Genomic DNA, 17,077 nt, shown 5'->3' with positions numbered 1-17,077 from the left:
TTTCATATGGCATTACGTCAAAGAAAGCTTGGATTCACGCTTTGTAGCTGGAGATTCTGAATCATAACATAGAAGAAAATTAAAACAATGTGGTAGAAATAGTAATAACATAGATATAATATTTTTGGCAATGAAGTGGGTGGGGAGTTTGGGAAAAAGAACTTTTGTTAACAAAGGCCCAAGCAAGGAAGTGTGACATGGTTGCAATCGCTGGATACTTCAAGCAAAGTTATCTATTTTGTTGAATATACTTTTTGCATTTCAATACGATATGGATGAGAAAGATATATTGAATGAAATATCGACAAATATTTCTTGAGTAATTTTGTTCCAAAGCTTCTAACAAGAGCATACCATTTTTTAGCGACCTATGGGGCCATGGAGGCTAGATTTTTTGTTTCGAAGACCAAGGATTCTAGTCTACATGTATAACTATTTATATTTCAGCCATACCATAGGTATGGTGAAATATATTGTATTCGTAATGTTTCTTTCTTTCTCCTGTCAAATCGAATCAACTCCGCCATTTTCAAATCGATTGACTTGAAATTTGGCACAAAGGTAGAGTAAGCCAATACCCTCGGGGTTTTTTTTTTTATTTTTTTCATATCTGCCTTTAAACTGATTTTATTGAGGTTTTTGTCAATTTTTATGTATATTTTGGGCTCCTGTACCCTGGTATTACAGCCGAATGACATGAAATTTGGTAAAGAGGTGCCTTGATCATATGCCCACCAAGATTTAATAACAGTTTTGGCATACGGTACAACAAAATGCTTAATTTTGCGATTTTTGGCCATTTTTGGACAAAAAAGCACATTTTTGCCTCCTGTACCCTCGTTTTACAACCGAATGACCTGAAAGTTGGTATAAAAGTGCCCTTCAATTATGTGCACATGAATTCAATAACAGTTTTTCCATACAGTACAACATAATGCTTAATATTGCGATTTTACGGCCATTTTTGGACAAAAATTGGACATTTTTGGCTCCTGTTCCCTCATTTTACAACCAAATGACACGAAATGTGGTAAAGGGGTGATCTAGATAATTATCCAAATGACCCATGTATAATTTTTGGCATGGGACACTTTAAAATGATATATTTGGGAATTTTTGGGGTCATTTTCCAATGACCAAAGGGGTCAACGACCTCAAGGCCTATTGTTGCATGAGGGAGATGGCTGAAATATGCTGTATTTGCTCTCAAGCAAATGTCGACCTTTCTAGTTGTGTATAAGTTTTAATTAGAATAGTATGATTAGACTAGTATAGTTTAGTGATATTGAGTTCGAATTGAATTGAATTTGTCATTCTTATGAATTTTGGGTATTCAGTACACACAGCCAGGGCTGCCCAACTAGCCTGTGGCCCGTATAACAAAGGGATATCGATCCTGACAGAGCCAAAAACAATACAAATAGAATTTGACATGGACATAATTACAGTCATTAACAATACTCTAAGTACATTTGAGGCTTTTACACATTTCCCAAGACTATGACAAGAATCTTTATGTTGCTAATTGCATCCAGGAACGTAAAATCAACGCCAAGCATTAAAAAAAAAACAGAACAAAACACACAGAGCGTAGAATGAAATTAGTAATAAGCATAACTTGTGTATACTTCTTGATATTCAGACTTTTACGTAAACAGCTCGTCCAAGACCCTGTTTGGAAATGTGACCCTAGTATTTGCCATGCCAGACGGGTATAGAAGGTTAAATGTAGGTCTTTCATATGCACATAAGAGTTTGAAATGATCTGGTCTGTCTGTTAACGCCCGGATGATGATGATGATGATGTTAACGTTGTGATGTTCTAAAGGTGGTATCTCAAGGCTGCATGGGCGCACCGGGTCGAGTATTCACTCGTATCATCAACGAGACCTTATACCTAGACTTTGGAAAGCTACTTTACACTACTTTCCTCCAAGCAGAAAATAAAAAATAAAAAAATTCGTGTCAGACTTCGCAGGTAAAAGACGGTGGTATATAGGAGAGAAATGGGCTTTGCCCTCCAATACTTTTATCTAGTCGTTGGCATCCATCTGTCTCGGAAGACAGTGACTCGCCTGGTAGGTAGACAGTTACTCCCCGTCTGCTTAGGTGCCTGGCCTGCACATGACGTGAACGAGGAATGTGCACTTCCTTCTCCGCCCTCTCGTCCACTGGCACACTACAAATCTCACAGGGCAGAATTGCATGTCACGTGTAAGACAGTCCTAGCAGATGCAGGTTTGTTATTTGGAGTATCCGTCTCCTAGGTGGATTTTCGACAAAGGATGTAAGGGGTTCCTTCTACCCCTTACTCGTGTATAGCGGGTGCGTCATGCCCGAACATGCCCCTAAAACTTATCACTGTCACAAAGGCCTGCCACTGCCACTAGCCGCAGCTAGGTACTTATTCACACCGGAGTTAGGTGAGGAAAGCTGTAAAAAGTGCCTTTCCCAAGGGCACAAGATCGGGATGTAGACACAGTCCCTACGGCGTCAAAAAAGGCTATGGGACTCCCCTTACCGCAACCTTCACAGTACGGTTTTCCTAGAAATCACACATCGCATAAAAAATCACATCATCACTCACCCACTCTGTGACAGGAGTGGATAAAAAAAAGGCGTCCATGTAATCAGGATGGATTAAAAACTAATCCCGGGATCAAAGTCAGGAAATCCCACTCATTAATCTTGATCTGATCCATCACACCCAGTTTGACATTGAGCAAAATTGCGGAGGGTTTTCAAAGGTAAAGTGGTGAAAATCCCTCTTGTCCGATAATGTATCTTAGGCCACAGCAAGTACATTTCATGGATGACATCAACGCGCTCATTAATTTTCGCCTGATTTCAGGCAAAAACACGACTTTTTTCCTCTTCGGGGATGGTCTGATAGACCAAAATAGGTAAATAATGGTGTGTTCACCAACATGTCACTGCTCTCACTCTCAAGCAACCCGGGATTGTCTCTGACCAAAGTTGACCCTTCCATTCTAAAAGACATCAAGAATTTGACCAGTTTCCTTGCTAAAGAAAATAAACTAGGAATCATACCGACCAAATTCTTTGCAGAAAACAAACAGTTAAGAGAGGTATATATAAAAAGTGCTGGTTTGACAAAACTACAGACTGCCTCTTTTTCAAACCTGAAAAACTTAGTGATCGTGGATTTGAGCAAGAATCAGATTGGCAATATCGGCGCCGACATATTCACGGGAAGTTTTAAACTTCAGACTCTAAACCTGAGCAACAGTCAGGTAAAATCTATTGAGCCACGCGCGTTCCAAACTCAAGAAGAAATGCTTTTCCTCATGCTAGACCATAATATGCTGGTATCTGTTCGTAGTGCTTTGCTTGGGCTTAAAAACCTTCTAACACTGGCCCTCAATGACAATGATATTGTTACCCTCAATGAGGACGACTTTAAGGATCTGGTTATGTTGAATTCATTAGATTTAAGCAACAACGAGCTGATGGATACCGGCAATACGTTGGCTAATCTTCGTTCTTTGGGAAGCTTGAACTTGAACAACAATCGTCTGACGAAGCTGTCATTTGAGGGCATGCCTTTGTTGACAGATATATCAGTAAAAAACAACCGTCTGCAGTCCATACCCGAAAGACTGGACGTAATAACACATTCCCGGATTCTCGATATTTCAAACAATCCTATCAAGAGTCTACCCGGGGGACAATTTACATCTCTAAACTCCCTTCTGAAACTGGACATTTCGAACATTTCTGCAATCCAAGATGGCGGACTTGCACCTGATGCCTTGACCGGACTCCACAGTTTGGTTGAACTTAGGGTTGAAAATAACCAGCTGAACAAAGTACCCTCTCAGGCACTTTCCGCGGTAAAGCAGACTCAAATTCTGAGTCTTAGCCATAATAAGATAGAGACTCTTGACGAAAGCGACTTTGTTTCCGTCTCAAACGTATCTAATCTACAGCTTGCTAGTAACATGTTAGCAAAGGTATCCGAGAAAGCTCTTCGTCCCTTCACAAACTTGACCCAACTTGACCTCTCAGGAAATCCTCTGGTACACATCCCTGATTGGTCGTTTGGAAACTCGACAACGCTTTCCAGCTTGCGCTTGAGCAATGCCAAATTGTCAGTCATTGACCCCGCAGCGTTCCATGGTCTAAAAGGTGTGCATTCTATCGACGTTACCAACAACAATCTAACATGGCTGCCAGGTGACCTCTTAAAATATGACCGCGCTTTTCCGATTTACCTGTATGCGGACCAGGGGAATCCTTGGTACTGTGACTGTCAGATGAAGCCATTTTCACAGGCCGTTAACGTTCCAGGTCAGTCAGTTATTACGAATATCCACTGTTCTGGTCCTGAAAAGTTTAAAGGTCGAAATTTGGGAGACATTCCTCTGGCAAACCTCACCTGTGACTGTGAGCATCAGGAGGCGCCCTCTGTCGACACATCAGGGAGTGACAATAGCACTGCTGTCGGTCAACCCGCAAAACTTACGTAAGGCATAGAGGAAATATTATTATTATTTTTTCCCGAATGTAATGTACTATTTGCGTTTCATATTATTCCAGCCTTATCTACTATACCGGTTTGGTTTATCTTAAGTTCGGAATCATACATATGATTTTTACGGATAACTGAAGATTGGAAAATTTTAGACTTAAAGCCTTATTCAATTGGGATGTTTTAGTTGGTAGATAAACGTTGAGAACATGAGGTAGTTTTTCATCTTGTTTCAACTTTTTCTTTCCAAATTACCCACGTCCAGGTGTAAAGTGAGCGGCTGCCCGACGGCCCACGTCTTTTGGACCACCCCAAGGGGCTTTGTGATCTCTCCTCACCTCACTGAGTATCCCGGATATGACGTACAGGACGACGGAACTCTCGTTATCACGGCTACCGTTGCTGAGGATGCCGGGAACTACATTTGCATGGCGGCCAACTACCTTGGGAAGGCTGAACAGAGTCACAAGCTTAAGCTAGATATTATTGAGACGTAGTCAATAGCGGAAATGACAAAATCTTTTGAGTTGAACTATTTCGTCCATGGGATAATTTTCTTTAAAGCTGTCTAGATAACTCCATGTGCTAGATAAAGCAGGGTACGTTGGACTCTGACCCATCGGTCAAATAACACAGCTTTCGAGGTAAACAATGGTTAATAACGCACCATGTGACTTGTATGTTTTCCGTAGACCAAAGTCTTTTGCAATAGCAGTGCACGTTTCTCCTACATGGGAGCCAATGAATAGTAAGGTACGTCACTTAACCGACTGCATTTAGACTGTTAGTTGCCAAAACGTTGCATAAAACTGTGTTAGTTGCCTATGTTAGTGTATAAGAGATATCTGAGTGTAATAAGACAATATTTAGGTTAACAGAAACGTATAATGACATTTCATGTATACTTCGTCCTATTGGGGACACATTTCGAAGCATTCAAAAGACTAAGTTTGATGATTTGACATTACTATTGTACTATGTCAAGTTGTGGGATGTAAATCATATAAAATTGCTCCCCTCTTAGCTTTACATGGCATATGTCTGAACAAAAACAAATAAGTGCATTATTGTGGTGAAATCATTGGTCAAATAAACCTTTAGACTGAAATTGATATGGTCAGAATTTGCACTCACACAAGGTGACTTTTCAACGAAAGATCCTAATGAAGTTAAGTATTCCACCGAGATTTACAATAACAACGTTTATTACCTTTACATCTAGAAATCTTAGCTCCGTCCAACAGAATGCCTACTGTTTGCTCAGGCTAAGAGAAGTAATGTTTGCACTTTCTGCAAGCTAGTAACATTAATACTTATTGTAAGGGCCAAGTTAACATTACCCATGCTTACTGTTTGTCCAAGTTTTCAGTATTGATACTTACTAGATCTGTTTGACCAAGTTAACAGGGTTTATGCTCACTGTTTGAAGATGAAGCCTCGCATCATCGTTATTCTGTGTATCCTGTACGTGGTCTCTGGGCGTGGTTCGTGCCCAAGAAACTGCTCCTGTGGGGAGCTGGGTCCTCATGGCGTCATCTGCACCGGTGAAATAACGGTATACCTTTATTTTTCTTTACCGTAGCAATTGCTAGGTCTCCTTTTATAGCAGTCAAACACATAACGTATGGCAGTGATCACAAAGCCGACATTTTTTGCGCGGGGATTTGAGGGTGCGTTTACTTCATTGACAAGGATGTACTTAGCCTGACTAAACCTCGCTGATAGCAGCCCGCCCAACGTCCGACCAGACCGGCCTCCCAGCATATAGCAGCCCCATCAAAGTTTGGCAGGCCTCCTAGAAGGAATGGGCCAGTAACAGCCCCATGCAGACAGAAAAATTTGTGTTACACGGACAAGTAAACTCCAGCCTACTTCTGCTGCCGTGATTTAGGTCGTAGACTTTTACTTAATTTTGTCTCAAGAGGCCGGTCCGATTTCACCATATGCACTTATATTCAAGTAGCATATTTCTAAATCATTGGTTACTGGTTTTGGAGACCAACGCAACCTTGGTACTAGAACGTTAGCAGTCTCAAAGAAAAAGCACCTAATCATGAAATTATAACTACCGATGGATTCGTCCTCAAAATTCAGAGTAGATTTTTTTCAAATTATCTTCAGGTTTGTTCTGATGTCTGATCATGAATAGCCACTGTATTGCCAATAATTACAATTGCGTACCTGAAAATAATTGATTATAGTATGCAAAACATTTAAACTATTGTATACAATAAAAACCTTTATGGCTGCCAATGCCAATAATTAAATCAACACTGGTGAACTACAGCAATAACGTATTGACATATTCATCACCAGGACATCCCCAAGAAAATCCCAGATGACACATTGTATCTAGCTGTTGAGTATACAAACATCTCAGTGATACCAAAGGGAGTCTTCAACAATCTGCACAAACTTACAGGTAAATAGTCTTTGTCTTCCGACGCCTCTCACTTACATAAACACAGCTCTCTCTCTCTCTCCCTTCTCTCTGTATCCCTCTTTCTCTCTCTATCTCATGCACATACAGACACAGACAGATAAGTATATGAATTGATTTGAAGACCTTATAGGATTGTACAAACGTCTGTCCTTTGATTTCATTGTTTTGAACATATAAAGATGTGCTTAATTCATTGTTTGATTAGTTGTGCATTCATAAACGATACTTGTTTCACATTTGCCTTTCCAATCCAGAAGGGTTTGGGGTATGTTTGCATTTTGAATGGATTGCCAGTCTTCTCTGTAAATTGATCTTATAGACCCATGTACATCATTTGTGCTGAGTGAAAATTGTTTTATGTCCCGTTTCACAGGTTTGCTTCTGGACGGGAATCAACTAACAATCATAGAACCCGGTGCTTTTGATGGCCTCACCAACCTGTCACTACTCTCACTCTCAAGCAACCCGGGATTGTCTCTAGCCAAAGTTGACCCTTCAATTTTGAAAGACGTGAAGAATTTGACCAGTTTTCTTGCTAAAGATAATAAACTAGAAATCATACCGACCAACTTCTTTGCAGAAAACAAAATGTTAAGAGAGGTATATCTAAAAAGTGCTGGTTTGACAAAACTGCAGACTGCCTCTTTTTCAAATCTTAAGAACCTAGTGATCGTTGATGTACGCAAAAATGAAATTGACAATATCGGGGCCAACATATTCACGGGAAGCTCTAAAATTCAGAGTTTAAACCTCAGCGACAGTCAGATAAAATCTATTGAGCCACACGCGTTCGAAACACAAGCCGAGATGCTTTTCCTCATGCTAGACCATAATATGCTGGCATCTGTTCGTAGCGCTTTTCTTGGTCTTAAAAATCTTCTAACAATGGCACTCAATGACAATGATATTGTTTCCCTCAATGAGGACGACTTTAAGGATCTGGTTATGTTGAATTCTTTAGATTTAAGCAACAATGAACTGATGGATACGGGCAATGCATTGGCGAATCTTCGTTCTTTGGGAAGCTTGAACTTGAACAACAATCGTCTGACGAAGCTGTCTTTCCAGGGCATGCCTTTGCTGATAGACATTTCTGTAAGTAACAACCTTTTGCAATCCATACCCGAAAGACTGGACGTTATAACACATGCCCGCATTCTGGATATTTCAAACAACCTTATCCAAAGTTTACCCGAGGGACAATTTGCATCTCTTAACTCCCTTCTGAAGCTAGACATTTCGAACATTTCTGCAATCCAAGATGGCGGACTTGCACCTGATGCTCTGACCGGACTCCACAGTTTGGTTGAACTTCGGGTTGAGAGAAACGAGCTAAACAAAGTACCCTCTCAGGCACTTTCCGCCGTAAAGCAGATTCAAATTCTTAGTCTTAGCCATAATAAGATAGAAACTCTTGACGAAAACGACTTTGTTTCCGTCTCAAACGTATCTAATCTACAGCTTGCCAATAACATGTTAGCAAAGGTACCCGAGAAAGCTCTTCGTCCTTTCACAAACTTGACCCAACTTGACCTCTCAGGAAATCCTCTAGTACACATCTCTGGTTGGTCGTTTGGAAACTCGACAACACTTTCCAGCTTGCGCTTGAGTAACGCCAAACTGTCAGTCATTGACCCTGCAGCGTTCCATGGTCTAAAAGGTGTGCATTCTATCGACGTTACCAACAACAATCTAACATGGCTGCCAGGTGATCTCTTGAAATATGACCGCGCTTTTCCGTTTTACCTCTACGCAGACCAGGGAAATCCTTGGTACTGCGACTGTCAGATGAAACCATTTTCACAGGCCGTTAACGTTCCCGGTCAGTCAGTTATTACGAATATCCACTGTTCTGGTCCTGAAAAGTATAAAGGTCGAAATTTGGGAGACATTCCTCTGGCAAATCTCACCTGTGACTGTGAGCATCAAGAAGCGCCCTCTGTCGATACATCTGGTAGCGACAACAAGACGACTGTCGGCCACACAGCTAAACTCAAGTACGTAATCATATTATTACTTTCGCAAAGAAGGTTATATTTTACGTCGATGTATATTAGAGATCCAGGTAATAAGATACACCAAAAAATAGTTACTCAAGCAACTGGATATGGTTTTGGAAACGGTCAGACGTTTCGGATTTCGTTCGGACAGACGTTTCATTCATACTTAGATTATAAAAGACCTGTTTCTTCCGGAGCTTCCATTTTGATATCTCGCGTTCTAAACATGATGTAGTCATGATTTGTTAGTTGCAGGATGCGACTTTATTTGAAAGTTTTGAGGAGAGTAACTAAAGAACGTGTTAATGGATTGTGATGATTTTTATATCACAATGTAAACTGTTCATTGGGAAACTAGCCTAAACTGAAAGGCTTGTTCAGCTGGGATGCCTTAGTCGGTAGAAATCATTTATAAACAAATGTGTTTCACATTTTTGTCACCTTTTTATTCCCAAATTCCCAGGTGTAAAGTAAGCGGCTGCCCGACGGCCCACCTCTTTTGGACCACCCCAAGGGGGTTTGTGATCTCTCCTCACCTCTCCGAGTATACCGGATATGACGTACAAGACGACGGAAGTCTCGTCATCGTGTCTACCGTTGCTGAGGATGCCGGGAACTACACCTGCACGGCGGCTAACTACCTTGGGAAGGCTGAACAGAGTCACAAGCTTAAGCTAGATATCATTGAGACGTAGTGTTATGAACCGACTGTGAACCATGTGATCATTCCTACTGAAACCCCCCTATTTTAGAAGTAGACTAGTCCTGTGAGGCTGTGACCTCATTCCATGAGTTGGAGTCTTGGGAGTAACAATAAAGTTATGTAGCTCTACATTTTCCGACGTTTGGTCTCAATGTATCTGCATCAATAGCCCTACCATCGGTTCTCAACACGTAGTCAATAGCGGAAATGACAAAATCCTTTGAGTTGAACTATTTCGTCCATGGGGTAATTTTCTTTAAAGCTGTCTAGATAACTCCCTGTACTAAATAAGGCAGGGTACGTTGGACTCTGACCCATCGGTCAAATAATCCAGCTTTCATTGTAAACAATGGTTAATGCACCATGTGACTTGTATGTTTTTGTAGACCAAAGTCCTTTGTAATAGCAGTGCACCTTTCTCCTACTTAGAAGCCCTTGAATAGTAAGGTAGGTCACGTAACCCTTTGATTTTAGACTGTTAGTTGCCAAAATTATTGTATTAAACGTTGTTAGCTGTCTATGTTACTATGTAAGAGATCTGGAAGTAGTAAGACAAATGTCTAGATGAACAGAAACTCAGATTGACCATGTTAACACTTCCTGTATCATTTGTCCTCTTGGACACATTTCTGTAAATTCTACAGCCAAACCGTGATCTTCGACGGAGTGTTCCAATGACTATGTTGTTTTGACATTCCCCATGCAGTCTCTCAAGCTGTGAAATGTGAATCATTTAAAATTGTTACCCTTTTAGCTTTACATGTCATTTGTCTGAACAAAAACAAATAAATTGCATTCGCAGGGTCAAAAATACCTTTCGCCTGAAATTGATATGTTCAAATTTTACACTTATAGAAAGTGACCTAAATACGAAAGATCCTGATAATGTGAAGTAAGTCGACCAACAATTACAATAACGACGTCCATCGATATTACCTTCACATCTCAATATTTTTGCTCCGTTAACAGTGTGAATGCTTGTTGTTTGTACAGGTTAACAACATGAATGCTTACGCTTTGTCCAAATTAGGTTGCGGCCACATTTCCAAACCGGGGCCCGGCCGGGATGTTTGCGCAAATGAAAAATTACAGTATTTATCAAGAAACTACATATACGAATTATGCTCACGACTAATTATTTTACGTTCTGTGTGTTTTGCTGTCTTTTGTATATTCTACTTTTCGTTCCTATAAGCTACCCGGCCGGGGTCCCAGTTTGGAAGTGTGACCACAGCCTTAACAGGAGTTTATGCTTACTGTTTGCCCAAGATATGGCGCTTCTCATCGTTGTTCTTATGTGTGTCGTGTGCGTGGTGTCTGGACGGGATCAGTGCCCCAGAAACTGCTACTGTGGAGAGTTGGGCCCTCATGGCGTCATCTGTACGGGTGGAATAACGGTATACGTTTTCGGTTTACGCTAGAGCAATCGCTCGGTCTTCTTTCCTTTTCTTTTATAGCAATTAAAAAGACAGCGTACTTAAATGTTTATAGTGCTGACTTGGGGGAGAGGGAATTTGAATGTTAGAGATGGCGAAGGAATCGCGACTTATAAAAGTATACATACGTCATGGCTACTTCATCAGATTAGATTATTCTATGATTATCTTCTACGTCACTTTAATACATCAGCCCTGAATTCTGGGTAACCACTGTAATGTAATCCTTAGTTCCTCCCTGCAACGTTGAATAATTACATTATAATTTGCAAGCCGATTCACTTTATACTTGCCGTGCTTGCTGTTGACCCCAATAACAAGAATTTAACCAACACTGGTAGATTTCAGTACTAACGTATTGACATGTTCTTTGCCAGGATATTCCCAAGAATGTCCCAGCAGATACAGTGTATCTGGTTGTTGAATATACAAACATCTCGGTGATACCAACTGGAGTCTTCAACAATCTGCACAAACTTACAGGTAAATAATCTCTCACAACAGCTCTCTCTCTCTCTCTCTCTCTCTCTCTCTCTCTCTCTCTCTCTCTCTTTATCTTATGCGCTCTCTCTATCTCTCTCGATTACATACACACACACACACACACGCACACACACACACACACACAAAGATTTACAAAATCCATATGTTTCTGGGTGGGGGCTTATATGTATAGTTGATACGGCAGTCCGTAAACATATCAACATACATCCAATCTTGCACAGAGTCTATGAATTGTGTTTTTGTCAATGGTCGTTTTTTTTTTCAATTGACCCATGCAATCTACAAGGGTTTATGATTTATTTGAACTATAAAGGTGATTATCGTACTTTTATATAGGTTTCAAAATAAAGTGTTGATTCTCTTGGTTTTTTAAAATATGCTGAGAGAAGGGAATGCATTAACCCTAACCCTAACCCTAACCCTAACCCTAACCATAACCATAACCATAACCCTAACCCTAACCCTAATGTTTCGTTCGACAGGATTGCTTCTGGACGGGAATCAACTAACGTCCATAGAATCCGGTGCTTTTGATGGCCTCACCAACATGTCACTGCTCTCACTCTCAAGCAACCCGGGATTGTCTCTGACCAAAGTTGACCCTTCCATTCTAAAAGACATCAAGAATTTGACCAGTTTCCTTGCTAAAGAAAATAAACTAGGAATCATACCGACCAACTTCTTTGCAGAAAACAAAATGTTAAGAGAGGTATATCTAAAAAGTGCTGGTTTGACAAAACTGCAGACTGCCTCTTTTTCAAACCTTAAGAACCTAGTGATCGTTGATGTAAGCAAAAATGAAATTGACAATATCGGGGCCAACATATTCACGGGAAGTTTAAAAATTCAGACTCTAAACCTGAGCAACAGTCAGATAAAATCTATTGAGCCACGCGCGTTCGAAACTCAAGAAGAAATGCGTTTCCTCATGCTAGACCATAATATGCTGGTATCTGTTCGTAGTGCTTTGCTTGGGCTTAGAAACCTTCTAACACTGGCACTCAACGACAATGAGATTGTGTCCCTCAACAAGGACGACTTTAAGGAACTAGTGATGCTGAACTCTTTAGATTTGAGCAACAATGAACTGCAAAATACGGGCGATGCTTTGGCGAATCTTCAATCATTGGGAAGCTTGACCTTGAACAACAATCGTCTGACGAAACTGTCTTTCAAGGGCATGCCTTTGCTGACCGACATATCTGTAAGTAACAACCTTTTGCAATCCATACCCGAAAGACTGGACGTAATAACACATGCCCGCATTCTCGATATTTCAAACAACCCTATCCAAAGTTTGCCCGGGGGACAATTCGCATCTCTTAAGTCCCTTTTGAAGCTGGACATTTCGAACATTTCTGCAATCCAAGATGGCGGACTTGCACCCGACGCCTTGACCGGACTCCACAGTTTGGTTGAACTTCGGGTTGAAAGAAACGAGCTAAGCAAAGTACCCTCTCTTGCACTTTCCGCGGTAAAACAGATTGAAATTCTCAGTCTTAGCCACAATAAGATACAGACTCTTGACGAAAACGACTTTGTTTCCGTCTCAAACATATCAAATTTGCAGCTTGCCAATAACATGTTAGCAAAGGTACCCGAGAAAGCTCTTCGTCCCTTCACAAACTTGACCCAACTTGACCTCTCAGGAAATCCTCTAGTACACATCTCTGGTTGGTCGTTTGGAAACTCGACAACACTTTCCAGCTTGCGCTTGAGTAACGCCAAACTGTCAGTCATTGACCCTGCAGCGTTCCACGGTCTAAAAGGTGTGCATTCTATCGACGTTACCAACAACAATCTAACATGGCTGCCAGGTGACCTCTTGAAATATGACCGCGCTTTTCCGTTTTACCTCTACGCAGACCAGGGAAATCCTTGGTACTGTGACTGTCAGATGAAACCATTTTCACAGGCCGTTAACGTTCCTGGTCAGTCAGTTATTACGAATATCCACTGTTCTGGTCCTGAAAAGTTTAAAGGTCAAAATTTGGGAGACATTCCTCTGGCAAACCTCACCTGTGACTGTGAGCATCAAGAAGCGCCCTCTGTCGACACATCAGGGAGTGATAACAAGACGACTGTCGGCCACACGGCTAAACTCAAGTACGTAATCATATTATTACTTTCGCAAAGAAGATTTTGTTTTATGTGTTTTTGTCAATCCGTGTGTCTGTGAACACCGTAACTCAAATAGATCACTTGAATTGATGCTGATGATATTTGGTAGGTTGGTAGGCTCTGAAAATGAAGCCCAAGTTCAACAATGGTCCCTAGCAAAGTTCTACCGCAGCAGAACTTCCATTTTGATATCTCACGTTCTAAACATGATGTAGTCATGATTTGTTAGTGGCAGGATGCGACTTTGTTTCAAAGTTTTGAGGAGAATAATTTAAAAAACGTGTTAATGGATTGTAGTGATTTTTGGTATGATTTTATATTAAACATAACATTGGCAAATTCACCTAACACCGAAAGGCATATTCAATTGGGATGCCTTAGTCAGTTAGCCTGGGTACCATCCGGATAGTAGTTCGCTCCTATGTTCGCTTCTGCTGTCAGAGAGAAGCGACTGTATATAGTGTATAATGAACGTCAGAGCTAGAAGCGACTGTATATAGTATATAATGAACGCCGGAGCGAACTACTTTCCGGATGGTACCCAAGCTATTAGTCAGTAAAAAGCATTTATAAACAGAAGGTGTTTCACATTTTTTTTTCAAATTTGTATTTCCAAATTCCCAGGTGTAAAGTAAGCGGGTGCCCGACTGCCCACCTCTTTTGGACCACCCCAAGGGGCTTTGTGATCTCTCCTCACCTCACTAAGTATACCGGATATGACGTACAAGACGACGGAACTCTCGTCATCATGGCTGCCGTCGCTGAGGATGCCGGGAACTACACTTGCACGGCGGCCAACTACCTTGGGAAGGCTGAACAGAGTCACAAGCTTAAGCTAGATATTATTGAGACGTAGTCAATAGCGGAAATGACAAAATCTTTTGAGTTGAATGGGGTAATTTTCTTAAAAGCTGTCTAGATAACTCCCTGTACTAGATAAGGCAGGGTACGTTGGACTCTGACCCATCGGTCAAATAATCTAGCTTTCATTGTAAACAATGATTAATAATGTACCATGTGACTTGTATGTTTTCTGCAGACCAATGTCTTTTGCAATAGAGTGCACCTTTCTTCTATATAGGAGCACATGCATAGTAAGGTACGTCATTTAGCCAACTGCTTTTAGACTGTTAGTTATCAAAACGTAGCATAGAACTGAGATAGTTGCCTATGATAGTATATAAGAGATCTGAACGTAGTAAGGCAGTGTTTAGGTTAACAGAAACGTATCATGACCATGTTGCAAGTAGCATTTCATTTAGAATTTCTACTGCAGTACCTTAAAACGTCACTATGGGGCGCCCCACACCCAAACTCCATTTAGTCAACACCTAGCCTGATACCCACTACTACAGACATCATCTTCTTGAGTTACACTATCCACATTACAATATGTTTTTATTTCCTTGTATGTGGACGGCTTTCGCCTTAGCACATTCTGGCGACACTATGTAAATAATAGTTAATTAGTTGTAAGCGTAGTCTTTTTAACCTCTGTTCTGTGACTGTTTTTATGGGCCATGGGCCTGAATCAAACAAATAAACAATAAACGTATGTGTACCTGAGCCCCGATGCAATATCAATAAACAATAACAATAAACAAACACAACATTATTTACAACAGATCGCGTCTCTGGGTTCAATCGTTATACACAACAGTCACAGCAAAAAGATCATTTAAACCACCTTACTTGTACTTGTAGTACTATTTCTGCCCATCAGGTTTTCAACAATGTTCTATCAAGAAGACTATTTGTCTCCAGGTAGATTTACCAACGGCCTACTATAGAATCAAAGTTGGCCAAGGAGTACTTTGTGCATCTTATGCTATTTACTGTGTCAGAAACACACGTACAGGGGCCTGTACTTCAGGACAGTTCATCTACAGAAATCAGTTATGATTCATTAGGGTTCAAATTTTATGAAATGTAAAGTTAATGTTTTAAACGCTTTTAACTAGTCAGAATGCCTTGTATTTCTTTTTAATACTTTGCGCCCTCCTGGTAAATGGACAAAGGGCTGTCCTAGGTTTAAGTGTGTACTATATATGTATTCATCTTGTGTAGAATAAAGATGCTCTTTAACCATGGACGATAGGCCATCAAGTTTTTGTCGAAATCACTGTTGCTTTCTTTGTACGTATACACTCAGTACACACTGTATACCGACACGATACTCAGTCCACTGAATAAAAAATATCATGGAAATCAATCATTCCTATGTTTCGTTATGCTCCTTGGAAGATTTTGAAAAAAAAATGCTCCTGTAGTTCCAGAGCAAGCTGCTAGGGGAAGCAAACATACACCACTTTTTCCTTACATCACAAGCTACCTGATACAAAAAAATTGAAGTTCTGCTGCAGTACCAAGGTCACACACCAGGGGGCCTAAACTTGACCTTGACCTTTGCAACCCGTACCCACATACCAAATACCATCGCAGTCCATCAAGAGGTTCTAAAGTTATGGACTACAAATATACGGAAACACAAAAACACAGACACACAGACAGACAGGCACACCCAAAACTATACCTCCATTTTTCATGGAGTTGATAATCAACGAGTAAAACAAGAGTAAAACAGTTTCGCAGTTTGCTCGAACGCGTTTGCAGACCCTGCTCGAACTGATAGAACCGCCAGGGGGCTAGCTTTACCAATACTTCATAAAAATATCTATTCTTGTTCCTAACGCCACCACAGGAAATCGGTGTTCGGCTCTCGGCAAACTTCGGGTGATTTCGGCATCCGTTAGTATGTATGATTCTTTGGAATCGACTGTTGATCGGGCCGTGTGTGAGCTCGGTGTGTCTGTTACCGTTTAATTAGCTAGAATGCTAATTTCTCTGAAATATTTCCGTGGGCCAAAACACAGTGAGTGTTAGTGTACGATTCTCGATTGTTTCAGTGGGCAAAGTACACAGTGTATATGTATCTCGGAAAACAGTCTACTATAATAACGTTTTTAGTTTACAGAGTTGGATTTGTAATGCGGTAAATTATTGCTGATCTTTTGACAAAAACTCGATGGCCTACCCCCTATGGGAGTATAGAAGATGACGAGATAAAATAAGTAACTTTCCGCTTCCCAATGAGTAATAAAACGAATTTGTCAAATTGAATGATGTTTTCAAACTCGTTGTGACATGTTCAAGTTTTTTTTTATGTTGGTATAAAAAAAATTTATGTTGGTATACAAATCCTTGAATACAAATAGCAAGCACCCATAGAAGAACAGAGTATAATACACACACCGTCGAACTAAAAAAAATATATTAGTTCGGGCATAAACTAGTGAAAAGTTTCGCATTGCCTGCATGGTCATACATAGCTTTAGATCCTCCGAAATGTAATGATTGGAGCATTGCCGTCTGAGGCCT

At 40.6% G+C, this 17,077-nt stretch overlaps 2 protein-coding genes across 3 annotated transcripts; both read left to right on the top strand.

Moving 5' to 3' along the window:
* Nucleotides 1–3,538: 3,538 nt before the first annotated feature.
* On the top strand, nt 3,539–5,596 carry LOC118424478 (leucine-rich repeat-containing protein 4-like). Its single transcript, XM_035833047.1, has 2 exons — nt 3,539–4,486; nt 4,758–5,596. The coding sequence occupies exons 1-2, from the start codon at nt 3,561–3,563 to the stop codon at nt 4,987–4,989; spliced, it is 1,158 nt and encodes a 385-aa protein (XP_035688940.1). The 5' UTR covers nt 3,539–3,560; the 3' UTR covers nt 4,990–5,596.
* Nucleotides 5,597–5,951: 355 nt separating this feature from the next.
* On the top strand, nt 5,952–15,814 carry LOC118424476 (leucine-rich repeat-containing protein 4-like). 2 transcript variants are annotated; one of them, XM_035833046.1, is made up of 8 exons: nt 5,952–6,047; nt 6,809–6,914; nt 7,309–8,932; nt 9,399–10,085; nt 10,908–11,035; nt 11,452–11,557; nt 12,061–13,684; nt 14,324–15,814. In XM_035833046.1, the coding sequence occupies exons 5-8, from the start codon at nt 10,910–10,912 to the stop codon at nt 14,553–14,555; spliced, it is 2,088 nt and encodes a 695-aa protein (XP_035688939.1). In that variant the 5' UTR covers nt 5,952–6,047; nt 6,809–6,914; nt 7,309–8,932; nt 9,399–10,085; nt 10,908–10,909; the 3' UTR covers nt 14,556–15,814. The 2 variants fall into 2 exon arrangements, with proteins under 2 accessions (XP_035688939.1, XP_035688938.1); XM_035833045.1 differs by lacking the exons at nt 5,952–6,047; nt 6,809–6,914; nt 7,309–8,932; nt 9,399–10,085 and having other exon boundaries at nt 10,093–11,035.
* Nucleotides 15,815–17,077: the final 1,263 nt, after the last annotated feature.

This window comes from Branchiostoma floridae, chromosome 10 (assembly GCF_000003815.2).
Source record: "Branchiostoma floridae strain S238N-H82 chromosome 10, Bfl_VNyyK, whole genome shotgun sequence".
NCBI lineage: Eukaryota > Metazoa > Chordata > Leptocardii > Amphioxiformes > Branchiostomatidae > Branchiostoma > Branchiostoma floridae.
Note: the sequence above shows the minus strand (reverse complement) of the source record. Positions and strands in the feature narration are given on the sequence as shown.

Coding starts and splice junctions, on each gene's coding strand:
- LOC118424478 (XM_035833047.1), top strand. CDS start 3,561: ATGCCTTTGTTGACAGATATATCAGTAAAAAACAACCGTCTGCAGTCC. Junction 4,487..4,757: donor GGTCAACCCGCAAAACTTAC/GTAAGGCATAGA, acceptor ACCCACGTCCAG/GTGTAAAGTGAGCGGCTGCC.
- LOC118424476 (XM_035833045.1), top strand. CDS start 10,760: ATGCTCACGACTAATTATTTTACGTTCTGTGTGTTTTGCTGTCTTTTG. Junction 11,036..11,451: donor TCTGTACGGGTGGAATAACG/GTATACGTTTTC, acceptor GTTCTTTGCCAG/GATATTCCCAAGAATGTCCC. Junction 13,685..14,323: donor GGCCACACGGCTAAACTCAA/GTACGTAATCAT, acceptor CCAAATTCCCAG/GTGTAAAGTAAGCGGGTGCC.